This window comes from Grammomys surdaster, unplaced genomic scaffold (genome assembly GCF_004785775.1).
Source record: "Grammomys surdaster isolate TR1022 unplaced genomic scaffold, NIH_TR_1.0 278, whole genome shotgun sequence".
NCBI lineage: Eukaryota > Metazoa > Chordata > Mammalia > Rodentia > Muridae > Grammomys > Grammomys surdaster.
The window spans coordinates 13,708,479-13,727,811 of NW_021604719.1; the positions used below are offsets into that span (position 1 = coordinate 13,708,479).

Sequence of the window (19,333 nt, forward strand, 5' to 3'; positions counted from 1 at the left end):
CCTCTCCCTCTCCTTCTCCCTCTCCCCCTCCCCCTCCCTCTCCCTCTCCCCCTCCCCCTCCCATCCCTCTCCCCCTCTCTCCTTCCCTCTTTCCCTCTCTCAATGTATACATATATGTAAAAATTGTGAAGGTACATATGTTTTCAAAAATGTAGTGAGACTATTTCCAAGGACCTGATAACAGGGTTTGAATGGGCTTATGGTAGACTCTTCATTACAGTGACAATCACCTATACCCTGAGTCATAGAGCCAGGAAATGGAGCCTAGCTTCCTCATGTGACCTTGTGCAAGACATGCTCTTCAGCTCTGAAAGCCTTACAGTGTCAAAATCAGCATTTTAACAAGACCTTCTGCTCTGTGTGTCTTCACTTTGGAGCTGTCAGGTGCTGCTACCTGAATGCCCGCTGATCTCTCAACAGCTACTTTCAGATAGTGCCATTCCTTGTTTTACAGCAGGAACTCTGATTTTAGGAACACTGTGCATAAAACGAAAGGAGAGAAGATTAAATCCTGAAAGACGCACAAGGGGCAGCCTCTGAGGGGAGGAATCCTATGCAGTGTCCCTTTGGAAGGCAAGCGATTCTGAAACGCTCAGCTGCCTCCCATTCCCGTGCTTCTTGAGTACCAGCTTTTTCATCCAGATTCTTACCAAGAAGGCTTGAAAGAGGAGAAATGGCTTCTTTCCCAAACCCTCAATTAGTAATACAGAAGTGGCAGTAATTGAATCAGCAGTCCTGAAGTGAGCCGAGAGAAGAAACGATGATTATTACCATATCTGATTAAAGTAACAAGATAATTCAGGCAGATAAAATGTAATTAACCACTTTGGAATGTGTCCAAGTGATGATGGCTCGCCCCCCTCCTGCTCTGTGACCTTAAATTAATCCTGCTGGGGTTTCTCTCCTGTAATACTTAATAGGTTAAAATCATGATGATATGTTTCTGTGTGTTTGAGGAGATTCAACAAACAAGCCACAGATAACAGAGGGATCGAATTCCTTTAGCTGAGGGGCTTTCTGCTTTCCACTTGGTTTTGAGGCTTGATGTGTTCTGTTGATGGCCCCTGAGAGGAGACAGTCGGAGAGGGGAGGATTTGTCAAGGCCTCATGTCGTTTGTTAGTGCTGAATCCTAACTGGATCACGAGCATTGGAAGCCTGTGCTACTTGTGATAGGAAGTAGGTTAGGTAGATGCATACCATACACTAGACAATGCAGACTCAGCCTTCTTTACATTTAGGCCTCTCAAGAGCAGCTCCTGGTCAGTGTGATGGCCTGGACTGCTAGCCCAGGAGCTAACACAGTTCAAACAGTAATCAGACACTTACCAAGGCACAGTGATGAAGAGGGTGTTGGGAGAGGTGGCCCATTTTGTACATTCTCCTCCCTGATGTCAACGTACAGCTTCCAGGCAGCAGGCTGAAGTGACAGCCTTATTGTTCAATGGCAGATATTAAGCGAGTTATGTGTAGACACTGACAAAGACTACTTGTGACCATGGGGAAAAGCTTACACTGTGTGCTCAGGTTTCAAAAGTGAATACACTGTGTGATTATAGTGTAAGAAAATTCAAAAACCCAAACTAAACCCCAAAGATCACGGAGGCAGCAACGTGCTGGCCTGTGGGTGTACAGTTGTTACAGAATTCCCTCATCCTCAGTTTAAAAGTTTGTTTTTCAAATTTCATAGCGTGAAAGAGGACTGCTGGGTCTGGACTGAGTCAGAGAAGACGCACCTAACCTTCAAGAGATTTGAGGCCCTAGGGAGTGAGGAGGTCTGGTGGGGTAGGGGTGAGGTGGGAACATTCTCATGGAGATGGGGGTGGTGTGGGGCTGGTGAGATATGGGATGTGGAACAGTCAGGGGTAGACTGGGAGGGGGATAAAATCTGGACTGTAAAAAATGATTAAAGAACAGGAAAAAAATCTGTAAAACAAAAATGCTTCTAGCTTGTAAGTCCCACTTGCCTAAGGACAGATAACTTCCTGGGGTGCTGAGAGCTGTTATTCGTGTAAAACAACAAGCAATGTGTTTTCATGTCTGTAAACATTGTTGGTTGCCCCAACTGCACAGGATGTGCTTGATAACATGGGAGGTGTGTAGGCAAGAAGTATATCAGGATATGTGCTTGTCCCCTATTGGATGAAGGTTGGAAGTACATAGCCTAGTAGGTTTTGCCTTTATAAGCATCAGACTATTGTAATTTGTGGCCATTCTCTGGGAATCCTGGCTATGGACTTGGCCAGTGTCCATTGTTCTGTCTAGTATTTAATAAAGCATGCTTCAAATTTAGCTCAAAAAAAAAAACCTAAAAGAAAAAGAAGGTAGGAAGATAGACCAGTCAGTAAAGGACTTTCTGTACAAGCCTGAGCTAGATCCGAGCCAGATCCCAGCACCCATGTAAAAAGCACAGTGTGGTGGTCATGCTTGTGTGGACACACAAATACAACTTTCATCTCAAAGGAAGTAAGAGTTTATCATGGAGCCAAATCTGAGTGACCATGGGCCAGGAACCCAGATTTATGCTCCCAAGTTTCGTTGTTCCAAGGTGGAAACAGTTTCAGAAAGCTCTTACTGTAACAGAGTAAAGTAAGTCACAAATCAGGGCATTGACAAACTACACATGGTAGAAATATCAGAGAGGCAGGTTGTAGCAGGATAGAGGAGCTTCAAGTCTAGACTTTAGGTGCTATGGAAAGTATTCTTAGCTCTTCCTCTGAAGGAAGAGGGTTTTGCTAAGTTACTAGATCCCAAAGATTTTTACAAGTTTATCAGGATCTTAGGTTTGACAGAGGTGAACCAAGAATGGTGTTTTATGAGGCTAGTGATGGCCCAAGAGAAATTGCAGTTAGGTTCAGGAACTACAGCCTTTCAACCTCTCTACAATCTCCAAAGTTTTAATTAGTCAGTCAACCCATGCAGACAGCTTCCTTTTTAGAATGCTTATTCACTCTTATAAGCTCAGCACTGGAAAGCAGAGCCATGAGGATGCCTGGGGTCACTAGTAGCCAGCCGAGCCTATTTAGAGATCTCTGAGCCAATGAGAGACCATGTCTTAAGACAAGGTGTGTGGATCTTGAGAAGTGAGCCCTTAGGTTAACTGTTGTTCTCCCTCCCTCCCTCCCTCTCTCTCTCTCTCTTTCTCTCTGTCTCTGTCTCTCTGTCTCTGTCTCTCAGTATCTCTCTCTCTCTCTCTCTCTCTCTCTCTCTCTGTCACACACACACACACACACACACACACACACATGAACACAAACACAAACACAAACACACACACACACACACAGAGAGAGAGATAATTACCTTTGCTCTCCAGTGTGTACAGAACTGAATGCCACAGCTTGCCCTTCACAGGTGTCTGGGAACCCTGTGTCACATCTAATTCTGACAAACTAATTCAGTTCAACAAAATCCCTACTGTAAATCCTGATAGAGCAAAGGTTTGCTTTGTTCTTTTTTTTCTTTTACTTTTCATTCCAAAGCACGAGTGGGAGGTGGCTCCATTTTTTTCTGTAGGTGATCCAGGTCCATAGCTATGGCATAGGTCTGTGCCCAGAGGGATGGAAGAGAGACACAATAGTGTGGCCTTACGATTCAATTATTTACAAGTAGCTGACTGGGAGGGCAGACAGACTGGCAAGGGAGTCTCAGCATTTACACTGTGTGAACCTCACAGTGCTGGAGAAAAAACTAGTAGCTTAATGTGACATGTCATCTTGAGAGCACTGATATTTTAGTAGAGATCTCTCTCTTGCCTTGTACAAAATGAGTCACCTCACATCAACAGGGGCTTTGCAGCTGAACCTACCTGTGTCTTTCGGGAATAGCAAGACCTCACTGATGATTTAGAATAGTGTTCATTAGAGATTCTGAGAAGGCATCACCATGCTAGCTCTGATTATCTATCTAAAATGTGATAATCAAGACCCAGGGCCACTGGGGTTACCTGAGGCATGTCACCTGCTTTCTCAAATTACAATCCTGCCTCCTTTTAACTAACTGATCTTCTCAGTGGGCCCAATATTTCTTGAAGATCCTTAAACATCCCTAGGTACTACACTTCAGCATGCCAAAGAATGAAGTACATATAAAAGTGCAAGTAGTAGGATTATCTCTCGTATATCTCCCACTGACACATAGGTATAAAACGATCACCAAGACCGGTTTGGGATTTACAGTTTGTGAGGTCACCATTGCCCAATCTGTCAACCAGGCCTCCCGCTGCCTAAGCTGAATTCTTCCTGGTAGAACTTCAGGGTAGAAGTTAGAACTTCTTTTTGTCTATTCTCATGTTGATGATTCTTGTTAATGAACTTAGACTATTGATTTCTCTGTAGGTGAGTCAATGATGCCGGCCCATTTTGGTTTTGTATAGATTTTAACAGAGACTTAAAGCAACTGGGGCAAGCCTTTTGAAAAAGAAAATCCTCCCGATTGTGTTGTAGGCAGATATTATACACTGGAACATGCAAAAGGCTTTCTAATTGAGAAGTATAGACCCAAGATTGGGTGTTCTTTCTATTTACCTTTCCCAGGCTGCAGGATCCCATGTGTCCACTCTACCGAGAAGGCATTAGTGGACTGTAATAGAGAACAGAATGTTTACTAGGTAGCAAGCTGCTGGCATGATTGTTTCAGGCTGATTAGCTCAACCTATTTCTGTATTTATAACTGAGTTTAAAGAACTCACTGTAGCCTTTATTTTTGTATAATGTATACTCCTCTACTGCCTGGGAAGTTGGGCCAGCACGGGAAAGCCAAGTCTTCTAATTGTTCTGATTTTTCAAAATAACCACTGACATGTAGTTCTTTCTGAATGCTGCAATTGTCTCTGCTTATTAACCTTGTTTGTCTGCCGACTTACGGTGAGAACTTTTTATGAAAGGTCTTTGTTGTGCGTAGAATCCTGAAATGAATTAAGTACAGGAAGACAATGATGTATTTGGGGAATATTATTGTAGCGTGAACAAGAAAAGGATTTCTGCTGAAATGTGTAATGCGAATCCTTGTCTTTTACATCGTTGCTAATATCTGTCTTTGGGCTGTGTTAGTTCAATCAAAAACCTATGAGAACAGGAGTCCTCTCTATTAAAAGCTAGTATGTACGGGAGCTGGACATGCAGGTTTAAGGCATGATTTCAATCCCTAGGACTGTAGAAAGAAAGAAAAAAAGCCAGCGTGGGGTTACAAAGGAAGATAATTTAGCCTCTGGCTTTGTTCTTGGTTTGATTTCTATGTGGGGATCATATTACTAGTATAAAAATGAAGGGGAGGACCAATCGCTGATTCCTGGTTTTTGCTTTTCTTTTCAGCTACTCAGTCACTGTGCAGGAGTCTTACCCACATCCCTTCGATCAGATTTACTACACCAGCTGCACTGACATCCTGAACTGGTTTAAATGCACGAGGCACAGGTAATGGAAGCTTGGGGGTGTTTGTGACCCTGACTGTGGAGCGTGATACTGTCAGAGACACCAGGTACTTGCGAAAGTGCATCCATGCGCCCAGTGGGCAGTTGTTGAGGGCTTTGATCCCAAGCCCAGGGGACAACAGAAGGCTGATATAGTCCATGGCCTTTGTGACTTATGGTCTAGCTGCAGGTGACAGACATCTACTGTTCTTCCTGTGCTTAGAAGAACCTCATCCAGCTCCTGTATAGAAGATGACTGGGAGAGATACTCTTTCTTTTTTTTTTAATTCTTTGAGAATTTTATTTTATTTTATTATTTTTTAATATTATGAATCATTTATTTTCTCCACTAAATGCATATACTTTGGGTAATACGGCATCATCATGAAATAAAACGGCAATATGCTTAAGGACCCAGCACTGTGCAAACAGATTTATTTTTTATAATTTAATTTTATACAGCATATCTTTTATTATTATATTTTTCTATGCCCCAGTTTCTCTTAGGTTCCACATACCTGGGTTCACATTATTTCTTTCTCTTAAAAAAAGAAACAAACAAAAAAGAGGGAAAATCCACTAAAAATCATGGAGTCCAATGAGTATCTCCAAGACCTGCAAAGAGGCTCAAGCCAGACAAAACTCCAGCAAAGAGGAGGAGGAGTGGGCAGGAGGTCCCACCCCCAAACAAGAGGCTATTTGAAAAGAATATCTGTTGAGAGAGGGAACATCAGCTTTCTTAAATGGAGTGGCATTGGGAATGTCACACACACTCGAGGGCAGGCCCCATCCATGCTCAGGTGTACCTTGCCAGCAAAAATTGAAGACACATTTCCCTATTACCATCACTAGATTCCTAGGAACTCATGCCTCAGGGTCTGTTTCTAGTTGCAAGTCTGACTCAGTTTATGTAGAAATTGAAATAAGATAGGTTATCTATGATCCATGAGAACACAGAGCCAAAAATATTAGTGCATGTAATGAAAGGGAACTCTGATACCTTAATTCTCTTAGCTAAATATTTATAGTATCATGAATTATGGAGTGTGCTACCTGTCACTTTATGATCCAGTTTTCTTTTTAGTATGTTTCTTCATTAAACAAACTTTACGAGCTCTGTCTTCTCACACTAGAAGGGAAATTTTCTTGAAAAGAAAGTCTTTATACTGTTTTGCTTCCTGTCATTCCTCAGTTCCTAAAACAGCGCCTGCAATACGCTAAATGCTTAAGAAATGCATGTATGTGGTGAATCAGTAAATGAATGGTGCTTCAGTTAAATCAGATGATGAAATTAGTCTTCTCGTTTATAGTAGGATGACACTATGCTGAATGATAAAAGAAAATCTATGAAGTCTTTTATTGAAACATAAGTGAATGATGACTAGTTCAGTATCATAGGAAATTAGTCAACACTTTTCATGGCGTCTCAAGGTAGTTGAAGTAGAGAATTCACAACATTTTTGAGGCCTTGAAATAAAGTTCAGATGGGCTGGATTGAGGAATCCTCTCTAGGAACTTAATAATAAGCTATAATAATCTTGTTAACCCTATACTCTGTATTTCTTTTTCGTTTGAAACACTTGCTTTTTGTAACTTCATTGCTGCTGATAGTTTCTTTTATTAAAATAGAAATTATTTCTTGTTATTTCATTAATCAGAGCTAATGGCACAATCTTTTTCCTTCACACAGAATCAGCTACCGGACAGCCTACCGCCACGGGGAGAAAACCATGTATAGGCGCAAATCCCAGTGTTGCCCCGGATTTTATGAAAGCCGAGACATGTGTATCCGTAAGTAAAGTGTCCACCTTCTGAGCTGTTTGTGCATGTCCAGTGCTGCTCTGCCTCTGAGGTGGGAACCTCAGAGATAGGGCTGTTAGAACATTCCCCTTTGTTTCTGACTGCTTTTGCTCTGCAGAAAGCATTAACTTTGTCTGCAAGTCCTATCAGTCTCCAGATGAATCTTGCCTGAGGAGAAAACAGCTGTGCAAAAGATGCTGCAAGGCTGGGTGTGGCCAAGTCAACTGTCATATTCAGCTAGAGATTGGTTAGGAGTCCCTGGGCTGGGGTCACAGGAGAGAACAGAAACCTTGCTTTCCCTCTGCTGCTACCTTCTGAGGGGCCAGCATGCTTGATTTGTTTGTTTGTTGTTCGTTTTGTCATGGAAAGATGAAGGGATGGATCCAGGGCACAGAAAGAACAAGTTTCCTTCCATCAAGCATATCCCACATTTGATTCTGAGACATCCTGAGAGAAGCCTGGAGTTTATAACATACTTCAGAAGACTCTAGATCTCATGGGATTCTGTTGCAGTGGAAGTTTCTTGATTTTCTGTATAAGGCACTTAGAAGAGAGGTCATGAAAACAATTGAGTTCAAGCATTGCAGCTCAACGCACTATGGCAACCCCCACTTCTGAGCTGGGGCACTGATGTTAGGTGGGGATGGGGGTAGGGTGGGGGTAGAAAGGCAGGGTTCTGCTGTAATCTGGAGGCAATGGGGGTGACTGGTCTGGGTTGATAGTACTAGCTCCACCAATCACTCAGCTGGGTGGCCTCATATTTATCATTTGTACCTCTGCGAAGTTCCTTGTTGGCTCAGAGGGTAGGGGTGGGGAATTAAATCTGTGCCTGCCAACATCCGTGCAAACATCAATAGCTCCTCAACTCTGGTTCAGAATTGCCACTATATCTGCTGATAGATGCTGACAGAAAACAAAAAACATAACATAGAATTAGCAAAAAGGAAACAAAAAATACGTAGGTACTCGGCTCTTGCCGCCAGTAAATGTTCTCTGAGAGCATATCCTGTTACTGTAGATATTTCTAAACTAAACTCATGTGACTACATACATGATCTCTAAGTTGTCTCTACTATGAACTGTTCCACAAGCCATCCTTGTGGTTAAATAAATCTTCACTTCCTAAATCCGTGAATGCTAAATTTCTGGAAGTTGAATTGCTAGGTCAGAGGTATGCATATCTGGGGGGGTTGCTTTCTAGTTTATAGGCACAAGATCAGGAAATGAGAGAATGCCTGTTAGCTTATACCCTGTGACAAGTTTCCTTCCTAATTTGCATGTCTTTGATTAATGAAGACGGTGGGTAAGAAAAATTACATATTTGTAATCAATCAGAATAATCAGGAACTGATCTCAGTGGCTTCAGGTGATGAGAAGCTGTCAGGAGAAAGACCAAGAATACAGTGCTGGGGTGGAGGCCTTACTGGCTGGGCTGGCCATCTTCCAGGGATGTGGGTGACATGGTTTTGATGCCCTTAGCTTGGGTTCAGCCTAACAAACACAATTGTCAACCCACACTCAGAGAGTATGTCTGTGCCAAATCATAGAACTCAAGAATAAAGCCACAATGCTGTCAGTCTGGGATTGCTCAGGCCTTGTCATTGGCTATACCTCCCTGCCCTGTGAGAATGCCTGAGTGCAGGACATGAGATCCCATAGGCCAGCTAGTGTGGGAAGAATGGACCCAAGCAAGGCCAGTTAGAGTACAGCTCAGTGTTTCATGGCTGCAGCTGCAAATCTACTAGTTCATCTGGCCTGGATGGATGTTGCCAAAATATCAACCTTTTTCTTCTACGAGACTTGTATAATGGGTTCCCCAGGCTTTGTGAATGACTGACAGTTTTAACAATCACTTTCTCTAGGCTTTCTTAGCTCACCTGCTATCCCTATAGGCAGAAAACACTTTTTGAAAAAAAAAAAAAGAAAAAGGAAAAGATATGTTAGTGTATTTTCCCTGTTCTATACGCTAGCACTGGCTTGGGAGCTATTTGGTTTCTGTTGTTGTTGCTGTTTTTGTTTGTTTTGTCTTGTTTTATTTTTAAGGACAGTTTGCATTTATCAGCTGTGATGGCTTATTTCATTGCTGAATCCTGTTGCTGTTTTTGTTTGTTTTGTCTTGTTTTATTTTTAAGGACAGTTTGCATTTATCAGCTGTGATGGCTTATTTCATTGCTGAATCCATCCAACCCCAAAGAACTTACTTCTCTCTCGATTGCAGTGGAGGATGCCTTTCAGCAAGGGCCTGTACACTATACTGCTGGGTTAGCTAGGTATCGCTGTGCAGACAGTAGGAAGAGTGAGCTTAGCATTCTCGACTCTGCTTTCATGATCCCTTCCCAACAGGTGTTGCTGCCAACCAGGTAGTATGGTCATCATTTTTTAATTGTTTCCAGTTATAGAAAGAAGCAGAAACAGAGATTTGTTCTTAATTCATGATAATCAACCTTAACTAAGTTAACGAACTATCTATTTACATGGAAGGCAGAATGAGGTTTTTTTTTTCCTTCTGCATTTGCAATCAAATTTCTTTCAGGTAACTGGAAAATCTCTTCCAGGAGAAATGGTCTCAGGTATACCAGGCTGATCTGGAAATTGCCATAAGGGCTTGGATGACCTTGGACTTCTGATCCTCCTGACTCTACTTCCTGAATGCTCGAATTACAGACCTGTGTTACCTTGCCGAATTTATGTGATCTATACAGTGCTGGGTATCAAAAACAGGGCTTCAAGGAAGCTAGATCAGCACTCTGTCAACTGAGCTACATCCACAGTCCTAAAGGGACATTTTGTATTCTACTTTTCCATGTAAAGGAATTCATTGGTTTTTGTTTATTTGTTTGCTTGTTTATTCCAAATATTTTCTCCTCTCCTTTATGGGAAAGAATTAGGTTCAGTAAAGAGGGTGCAGTACAAAGATGGTTAAAGTTAACATGCACTGATTGTGATATGAAATTGAAAGGCTGGGCTCTGTGATTACATGCTTATCTGAGAGCGCTATGTTCCCTTCCCTCAGGGAGTTTGCCCTAAGTAGTTTTTAATGTCTTCAGAATAACAACAGATTAGTAGTTATCTCAACGGAGTATTTATTCTGTGCTAGGCATATATGGTATCGTTGTACTAATTCCCCCAAATCTCACCAGGAGACAGATATGATCATACACATTTTGTAGATGAGGAAACCAGTCAGGTGGTGGTTGGTGGTGAGAAACGGTGCTGTATATCTTCTGAATGTGGACTGAGACACTTCACTCAAGCAAAGGAAAGTGGCAGGCCAGCTGATAGGTGGAGGAGAGTTACCTAACTGTCATACTGTATTTCTCAGGAGTGGCTTAGTGGCATTATGGTTACATGACCGACCTCAGAGATATTAAACAAGCTGATGGGCAATTTTACCTTTGAAAAAAAAGTCGCTTAATTCAATTCACAAATTAGACTCTGGCTTTATGTTCCTCTCTTTTTAAAGTGACTAAAATGGACAAATATTTTTCTCTTTTGAAGTTGGACTTTGGGAAGGTTTCTGAAAACAAAGAACTTTACAGATATTGTTTAGATAGATAACAAATGTGGTGATTCTGTCTGTATCTGATGGGTGACCGCTTGTGGATGCATGGGTGTATATGGGGTAGGAAGGACGTTTCACAAAGCTTCTGAGCCTTGTCTAGTGCTCTTCCTGTTTCAAATCTTTGGCGGTTTGGAGGATAAGACTGGGAGTTCAGAAGACATAGAAACTTTTTAATTTCATATTCATAATGAGGAGAAGTCTGAGTTTAGCCTTTGTGGGATTCTCATCAAAGATTTTTCAAGATGTGACTCTCCTGCCATGTTTACCACCAATGGAAGCAGCAGAGGACGCTAAAATATACTTTTTGTTCTGCTGGCCAAGGGAAGGGATCCCTGGAGAACAATACTATTTTTCTTTGTGTTTGGAGTATGGTGAGAAGACCTTCTCTGCTTGAGATGGGAGTGAATGGGTAGATCCTCTGGGAAGGCTATGAAACACAAACCCCAAATCAGGAGGTCTGGGCTAGGCACAGATTTATGTGTTTCTACTGAGGGTTCGAGGCCGTGCAGCAGCCACTGGTCCATAGAACATATTGAACAGCTAGGCTTCTGCTAGAAGACAGATGAATGTTATTGGGCAAGAAGAGCCAAAACAGAAGAGGGAATGGTATGAGCATAGCCTTTTCTGAAAGTCTGGCTAGGAAAAACAAGAGATAGGAAAATCTTTTTAAAGAGAAGGTATTACTAGGACATGAAGAAATTTGTGACACTGAGAATTTACTCTGTTCATAAATCATAATGGGCTCTTAAGTTCATCCATCTTTGAGTTGGAATTATTGTCATATCTAATGTCTTTAGTTATTTTTGATATGGAAAAATCTTCATATTAGTGAAGAAACACCCAGGGAACAAAAATAGTTCTAATGTATGTGTGTATGTAGAAATGAATGTGTGTCTGTCTTTGAGCATGCATTTGCATATGTATTTATATATGTATGTAGATACATGGTTTTTGAAATCACGTAACTGATCTCTTATAAAAAATGCTATTGATTGAAGTGTCAAGTTCTTGTACCTAACTTCATGTTCACTCAAACATATGCCAATGCATTTTTATAACACATACCAACATTTATGTTGGTTATGTTCTGAGGCTTTTTTTAAACTTTAGGTTGGTTAGTATGCTGGTTTCATAAATTGGTCTTAATGCACATGTGGGCATCATAGTTACGAACCTGAAGTTCATTCATGTCACAGCACATGTCAGGACTGCCTTCCTCTCCTTAAAGTTACATGTTTATTTTTCACTGTTTGCTGAAGTTTTTAAACTCCAGAGAGCACAGTCCACATGCTACCTTGGTGGAGAATGTCTAGCCCATCTCCTTCACTAGGATCTATCTCAGATACATCACACTGTAGACACGTCACTTCTTACTGTGTTTTCATTATATACATAGGTTGACTCAGTACTTTGAATTTTATAATTCCTTCTTAAGAGAGAATTTTTGTCTAATAACCACGATAAATGACTCAATTATAGATTCTTTTCATTTAATTCTTGTCTTCAATGCCTACTCACATCTTATAAATGTCAAAGTATCAGTTCTATTTTGAAATTCATGGATATTTTGGAAGTGAAATCTTAACTTCTGAGTTGTTCTGTTAGAGACTGAAGAAGCAGCAAAACATTGTTGATGTCCTTCAGGCTTTGTTTGTGTTACAAGGTAGCAGTGTGGTACAGACTGGAGAGAGGACAGACAATTTGGTTCCCTCTTCTTAACTGGGCTACTTTGTTGACTTGCAATAAAGACCTAAAACTACTTCAGCAGAGACAATAAATTGTTGTATCTTTGAAATTTTTTCTTAAATTATTTTTTCATAGTGAAACAATGTTGTCTTTATGAAACACTAGAGGTAAAAAAAACAGTCACTTATATGTTGCCATTTTTGGTATAGAACACTGTATTTTGCCAGTTCCTCAAATCCAAACAAATCATTATAGATTTATACCATGTAAACACTTCTTTTGTACATGGTTTTATTCATTTATATTATATTATGGATATATTTCCCAAAAGTTAAATCAAATCTATTGATTTTATCATTAATTTACACAACTAATAAATTATTTGTTATATGGCTGAATAATACTGTATTGATATGTACTAATGTTAGCTTCTAAAATAATAAGAATTATTTTATAAATCTTTCTGCGGACATGAGTAGTTCATAAGACAAATGATGTTGAGTAGAATTTCTGGTACAAAGACCATACAGGTCTACTGTGTGTAGTTGTAATGAAATACCCTAGTCAGGCTGCTTTAGAAAGAAGAAAGGTTGATTTAGCTCACAGTTCTGCAGGACCAAGAGTATGGCATTGTTTCATTGGGGAGGAGTCTCTTGGCTTTGTCACATGATGTGGGGAGAATGAGTGTGGACCAGACAGGTGGTCAGAGATGCTGAGTTTTTTAACAATCGGGTTTTATTAAGAAATACACTGAGGAGAACTAACCAGGTTCCGCGAAACAATTCTTCAGGCACACCTTGGCCATCAGAAAGACCCCATATTAAGCTCTATAGTTTAAAGATCTTAAAACTTATCATCCAGAACTGACATCTTGAGGTCCAAGCTTCAAACAGAAAGCCTCTTTGTGGGGAATACACACTACATCGTAGCAAACGGTATGCATACTGCATCATCCAGGATTCAATTTGGCTATGAGGTGCCCAATGGTGGCCAAACCAATAGAGAAAAATAATTTCTACCTTTTCCATCTACCTAGAGAGGGAGTGGTCTTTATTTTTATGAACCACAATTGAGCCTCACATATCAATCTAGTTCCTAAAGAGCTGATGGAAGAGGCCTGAGAAGAAAATCACATGGCAGTGCAGCTGCCTCCTGAGTCACAATGGAAGTGATCATATTGCATTTCCTGTTACATACTCATGGCAAGACTTCAGTAGTGTGGGTTTATCAAGCTACGAGGGCATCTGTGGGAAGATGATAATGGGTTTTGAAAGGCAAAGACAACAATGATCTTACCCATATATTAAACACTAATGTGTTTGTATCAAAACTGCCAAATTGCTGTCTGGATTACAACAGCTTATATGTTTTCTTCCCCAGTAATGCAAGAGGGTGTCCATCTTTTCATAACACTAACACTTAAATATTCTTTTTCATTATGTTGGGTGAAAAAAATAGGACCTTGGTTTAATTTTGCATTTCCAAATTATGAGTGATGCTAATCTTTTCAAAAGTTATTTGTATTGTCTATTTGTCTTCTGACCTAAAGGACTAGAGCCGAATGGGAGCTAAAAAGAGGCTTTGTCTTTCAGAGAATCACAGAAAGAGCGGTAAGGTCACCTGGGGATGGTGCCAAAGGAAAGGGGACTAGGATGGTTGGGGGCTGGTTAAAAGGACAGTTTGAGGCTATGAATTGACTAACACATGTCCAGAGATGAAGCCAGCAGAAGCATTAGGCCTCCAAATTCCTTTAAGCTCATCATCTCAATGGGCACACGTTATCTGTGTAGCCCAACTTTCCACAGAGCCCTCTCACAACATCCTTGACTGTTTGATGCTCTTCTGGTGATGGGTACTCAGGGTAGTCTCTTGTCTCCTTCCCATGCTCTTTACCTTGAACACTGAGGAGACGGAAGAGATATGATCCCATGGCAGTGAGGTGAGGGGAGCTCTTGGTCCAATGGAAACACAAATGGGTAACTTGTACGAAGGATTCCAGTGTTGTTATCCCCAGAGAACTATAGCTCTTTCAGGAATATTTTGGAATAAAGAAACCTTTGAAGCAATACTAAGGACCTAGTCGTTATCTACATTATAATTCTAGGAAGATATGCTTGTTGCTACACACAACTGATCTCAAGTCGCTTCTTTGGAATCTGGCCTTTAGTAAACTGGAGATTGCATATGGGTTTGGTTACACAGGACTTGAAGAAGCTCACAAATGGGACATTGACAGCTATCCCTCAGTGGGAGGAAACTGGTAAAATCAGACATACATCGCTCAGATGTTGTCCTTGGCTTCATTTTGGCTGATGACAGAACACAGATCATTGTAAGCCCAGCGGCCTGCTGCAGAATCATGAATAGACAAAGAAAATGGCCAGGGATCCTTTCCCAGTTCACTTCCCACTCTCTGTGGTCCAGATGCCTTGCATTCCCCTGCTGGGTGCCCCTGCAAAGGAAGAGACCCTTTTGAAGACTGTTTCTTCTAGGGGAAGCTTAAAGGCTGTTATCCCATCCTCCCTAGATGGAAGTCCAATGTTAACTTGAGTTAAAGCTGTAATAGCGACTCTCAGCTCGCAAGGAGTTCTGAAGGGAAATGTCTGAGATCTGGCTTCTCCCCCTTTTCACTTGTGGGCCAGCTCTTGGAGCGTCAGTTCCCATGGATGTGCTTTCTTGTCTTTGGCACTTGTTAAGAGAACCTGGGAACCGTAAATAAAAAGCCCGAACTCCCACACACTGATCTCTATATGATTTCCTGTTCTTAGCAGGGAGGAGTGTGACAATTGATTACCAGAGCACTGAATAAATATTCACAGTTGATTTGAACTTGGCCAACTCTACGTAAAACTAAACGGGCTGTAGGCAAACGGGGGAGCTGGAACTGTTGTTGGTGTTTTGTATGAGAAAATAACTCTAAAGATGAACTCTGCTCTAGTTTAAATACTGTGCTTTAAAAAAGAAAGCAAAAAAATCAAAATATGTATTTTAAAGTGTTTAGAACTTTCTAGATGTTTATATATAGGATGAACCGGTTTGATTTATAGAACCTAAAGAAAATGCTTTATATTTAGAAACAGCTAAGAAAAAAAATAGTTCATACTTTTAATGGAAAAATATACCAGGTTTTATATGAAATAAAATAAAATAAAATAAAATAAAATAAAATAAAATAAAATAAAATAGGTGATAGGCTTTAAACTGAAATGCTGGGGGCGAGGGCTACAAACACCTGCGGCTTACTTACTCAGGAGTCCTTTCCTCTGAGAGACAGATGTACTTTGGAGAGCCCCAAGTGGCTATTTGTCATGTGACACGTAATTCTCTCCCCCTACCCCAGTCTCTTGCTTTGTCCTGGGATATTAAGTTATATGAGACTGGAATTTATAAAAATGTTCCCCTCTGGGAGACTAGGTGCCTCTCTTGGAAGCAGCTGTCTGTAACATGGTATTTAGAAAGAGTCTGAGGTGAGAGGAAGCACTGGTTGTCAATGGGTGACGCAGAGTTACAGTGGGTGGCCTGCGTGCTCTGTATTTTCAGTCTCTGTAATTATCTGGCATCCTAAGGGATTTTTTGATATGTTGGAGAGCTGTTATGGATATATCAGTTGTCCCAGTTAATCATGTTTCCTAAGTCACCTGTTATAAGCTCAGATTAGCCACTTCACTGATGGTCCTATCATCTATTTACCAGACTAGCACTTGTCTCCAGGACAAACTAGCTGCTTCTCTGAAAGCCAGAATATTTGCCAATTAACTTAGGATAACACTGTCTACATTTTTTTAAGTGGATCGAAACAGTATACCCAACATTCGCGTTCTGCCACATTGTCACCCTAAGGAGGATTGCATTGAGAGAGAGAGAGACAGAAAGCTTGAGTATAGTGACCATACCATGTGAGGGTAAGGCTTGGGAAAAGAGGCGTCTGAGATGCTAGCTCACCTCTCACCTGCTTGGTGACAGTGAATGACACATTTCACCTTTGATCCAGGGTTTGTGTGACTTGGTCTTTTTGTTGTTGGAATCCAGGGTTCTTAGACTGAGAGTTGCTGGTGAGACCTCTTACTTTGGACTATGAAGGCTCAGCATTTGGCAGAGCGTTGTTTAGGGAGAGAAGAGTTTTCCTGCTCTGTAAGCAAGAATGGAAGGCCTCTATTGGAAGTTGAAGGCAGCAAGATCATTCTACTCTGAGCTTGTCTGAGTCTCACAGGCTTATTTAATTCATAGTTTCAATCTTGCCGAGTATTTCCAAAAATTCTGCTGTCTTTAGACTCTTGAGCACACCCTTTTGAGGGGAGATGAGCATGAGACAATCAGTTTAAGCTGGCCTGAGATAACAGCAAGATGGTAAGTCTCTCAGTGTAACTACCCATCATGCCCCTCCCGACACATGCAGTGGATTTTTTCATGTTTCCATAGGGACCCTGTTCTCCGTTGCTATGGAGTCCTACTTGTTTCAGAGGCACCTATCAGAAAATGCGGGAGAAGCCTTTTGTCCATACACTGCACCAGCAGAAATTCTACTTTTCCCACATGCCCACTGGAACCCACTCTTGGATTTTCTAGTTGGGGACACTGCTCTGCTGGGAGTGAAGACATGATCTGATCTAATACATAATGCAGGGCCTTTATTGTTTTCCTGGTTGTCAGTACTTCCCTGGTACTTTGATTGTTATATATAGAAACTATGAATTTGATCTTAAAGAATTCCACTGTGAATTCAAGATAGACTCAATGCCACTCTGGTGGAAATCTTGCCTGCTGCTCTCTCTGCCAAAGCAGCTTGACTTTAGTGTCTCAAGGAGACTAGGCTAATGGAAACAATGGGAACTTGCCTCACCTTTTGGGAGTGAGTTTCTGAAACTGCAGTCTTTACAGGATAGGTAGAATGTTCACAAGCCTGATAATTCATGCAGTTTCATTGTGGGGGACAGATAATCACTATTGTAAAAGTTCGGAACTAAAAGACAATTTTGATTGGACTCCTGCTTAAATCTATTTAGGACACAGATGAGATAGGGCTCTCAGGGCTAATCCGCCTGAGGAAGACGAAGCTTCCTTCTGGTCCCTTCTCTAATTATAAGAGAGGAAATTTTAAATCCTGCTCAGAATGAGTCAGCGAGGGGTTGTGTCATCAGACACGCTGGAGGCTGAGTTGTTAGGAATTTCAACTTAGCAAACTAGAGTTTATTCCAGCGTCTGATGTCTTTCTGAAAACAGTGGCCCATTAGGCTCATATTACTGGAGTCTTTTATTATTAGTCTAAACGGACCAGTATGAGAGTTGTGGCCAAAATCCATAGAGCCTATGTAAGTTCAGAATTAAATGAAAACTCCACTTTCGAGCAATGAATAGGGTTACGTGCTCCACAGATGGCCCTTTTTATCCTTGTATGGGCTTCATTGCAACTGTCTGTTTCAACGCAAGTTTTTGGCTTTGTTTCTCCACTTTAAGTTATTTGCTTCATTGAGGAAAAGCTTAGGGGAACATCACATTGTGACTCTTCTCCAGATATATTTCTTGAGATGGTTCAAAACTAATGCCTTCATAAGCGTTTGCAGAGCCCAGGGACCTTTACTGGGATTGCAGAGCTGGAAAGGTAGCTCAGTGTCAGAATGCTAGCCAGCTTCAATCCCTAGCATCACAGAAGAATAAAAATTAAAAAGGATCTCACAAAGTATGTACAAATTTTAAAGACAGTCCAGATGTTTTATTCCTTCCCAACCCCTCAGTATATAAAGTTCATAGATCCCCTTTGGAAAGTTTTCTTCAAGTTGTATTTTTTTAAAAACAGCTGAGTTTACTTAAAACGAATCACACATGTTTAAGTACACATATCTGTAAGAATTGACAGAATTAGTACAAAGCCATGAAACCCTCATCCCACTCGTAATAGTGAACCTGCTCACTAACTTCCTCCGTTTGGGCTTCTCTTTCCTCTCCTCCTCTGGCAAGCATCGCTCTGTCTCTGAGCCTCTAGGTTAGGCTGTGTTTGTAGAGCCCTGTGTTTGTTCTGATGTCTCATTTCTTCTACCAAGCATACTGAATTTAAGATTCCTCCATTTGTTGGGTACACATTAGTTCGTGTCTATTGCTCAGTAATATTTTTATATTCATCATCCATAATTTATCTGCCCTTTCACTTACTTACAGATGCATAGATACATTCCATCTTACTTATTACTTTAAAAATTATGCTTGAAAAACTGGTGTGTAAGTGTTCGGGTGGCTTTCACTTCCCTTAGGCAGTATCTGGAATAAAATGAAAGAGTTATTTCAAATCTGCTTTGTTTGTGACAGCTCAAAGCTGGAAACACCCCAAATGTCTGTCACCATTTTGAGAACGCTCTGTCTTATTTTGATGAACACATTATCATACTATATGACCTTCATTGCCTCTGAAAATAGCCTTTTCTCTAAAATTATCTTTAATATTTGTATAATTATAGTAGATTTAAAAAATCACTGTTAGTATCTTCATTGGTGTTTGGTCAACTTAACACAAGATAGAGTTATCTAGAAAGAAAAATCTAAATCAAGAAAATGTCTCCATGAGATTGCTGATAGGCAAATCTGTACGGCATTTTCTTGATTCACCGTGGATGTGGCAGTGCCAAGCCCACAGTGAATGTTGCTGTCAGTGGGCAAGTGGTCCTGAGTTGTTTAAGAAAGTGGGCTGAGCAAGCCGTGGAGAGCAATAAGGGGCGTTCCTCAACGGCATCTGCCTCAACTCCTGCTTCTAGGTTCCTGTTTTGACTCTGCTTTCTCTCAAAGATGGAGTGTAATATGAGAGTTGTAAGCTGAAATAAACCCTTTCCTCTCCAAGCTTCCTTTGTGTGTGGTGTTTTATCACAGAGATAGAAATACAACTAAGACA

The 19,333-nt window shown here is 40.9% G+C and overlaps 1 protein-coding gene across 1 annotated transcript in view; it reads left to right on the plus strand.

Moving 5' to 3' along the window:
- Nucleotides 1-19,333, plus strand: part of Megf10 (multiple EGF like domains 10) — a 141,630-nt gene that overhangs the window by 41,347 nt on the left and 80,950 nt on the right. The window contains exons 3-4 of the mRNA XM_028777167.1: nucleotides 5,311-5,412; nucleotides 7,099-7,199. Of these exons, the coding sequence (XP_028633000.1) occupies nucleotides 5,311-5,412; nucleotides 7,099-7,199 (203 nt within the window). The remainder of the gene's footprint in view (nucleotides 1-5,310; nucleotides 5,413-7,098; nucleotides 7,200-19,333) is intronic.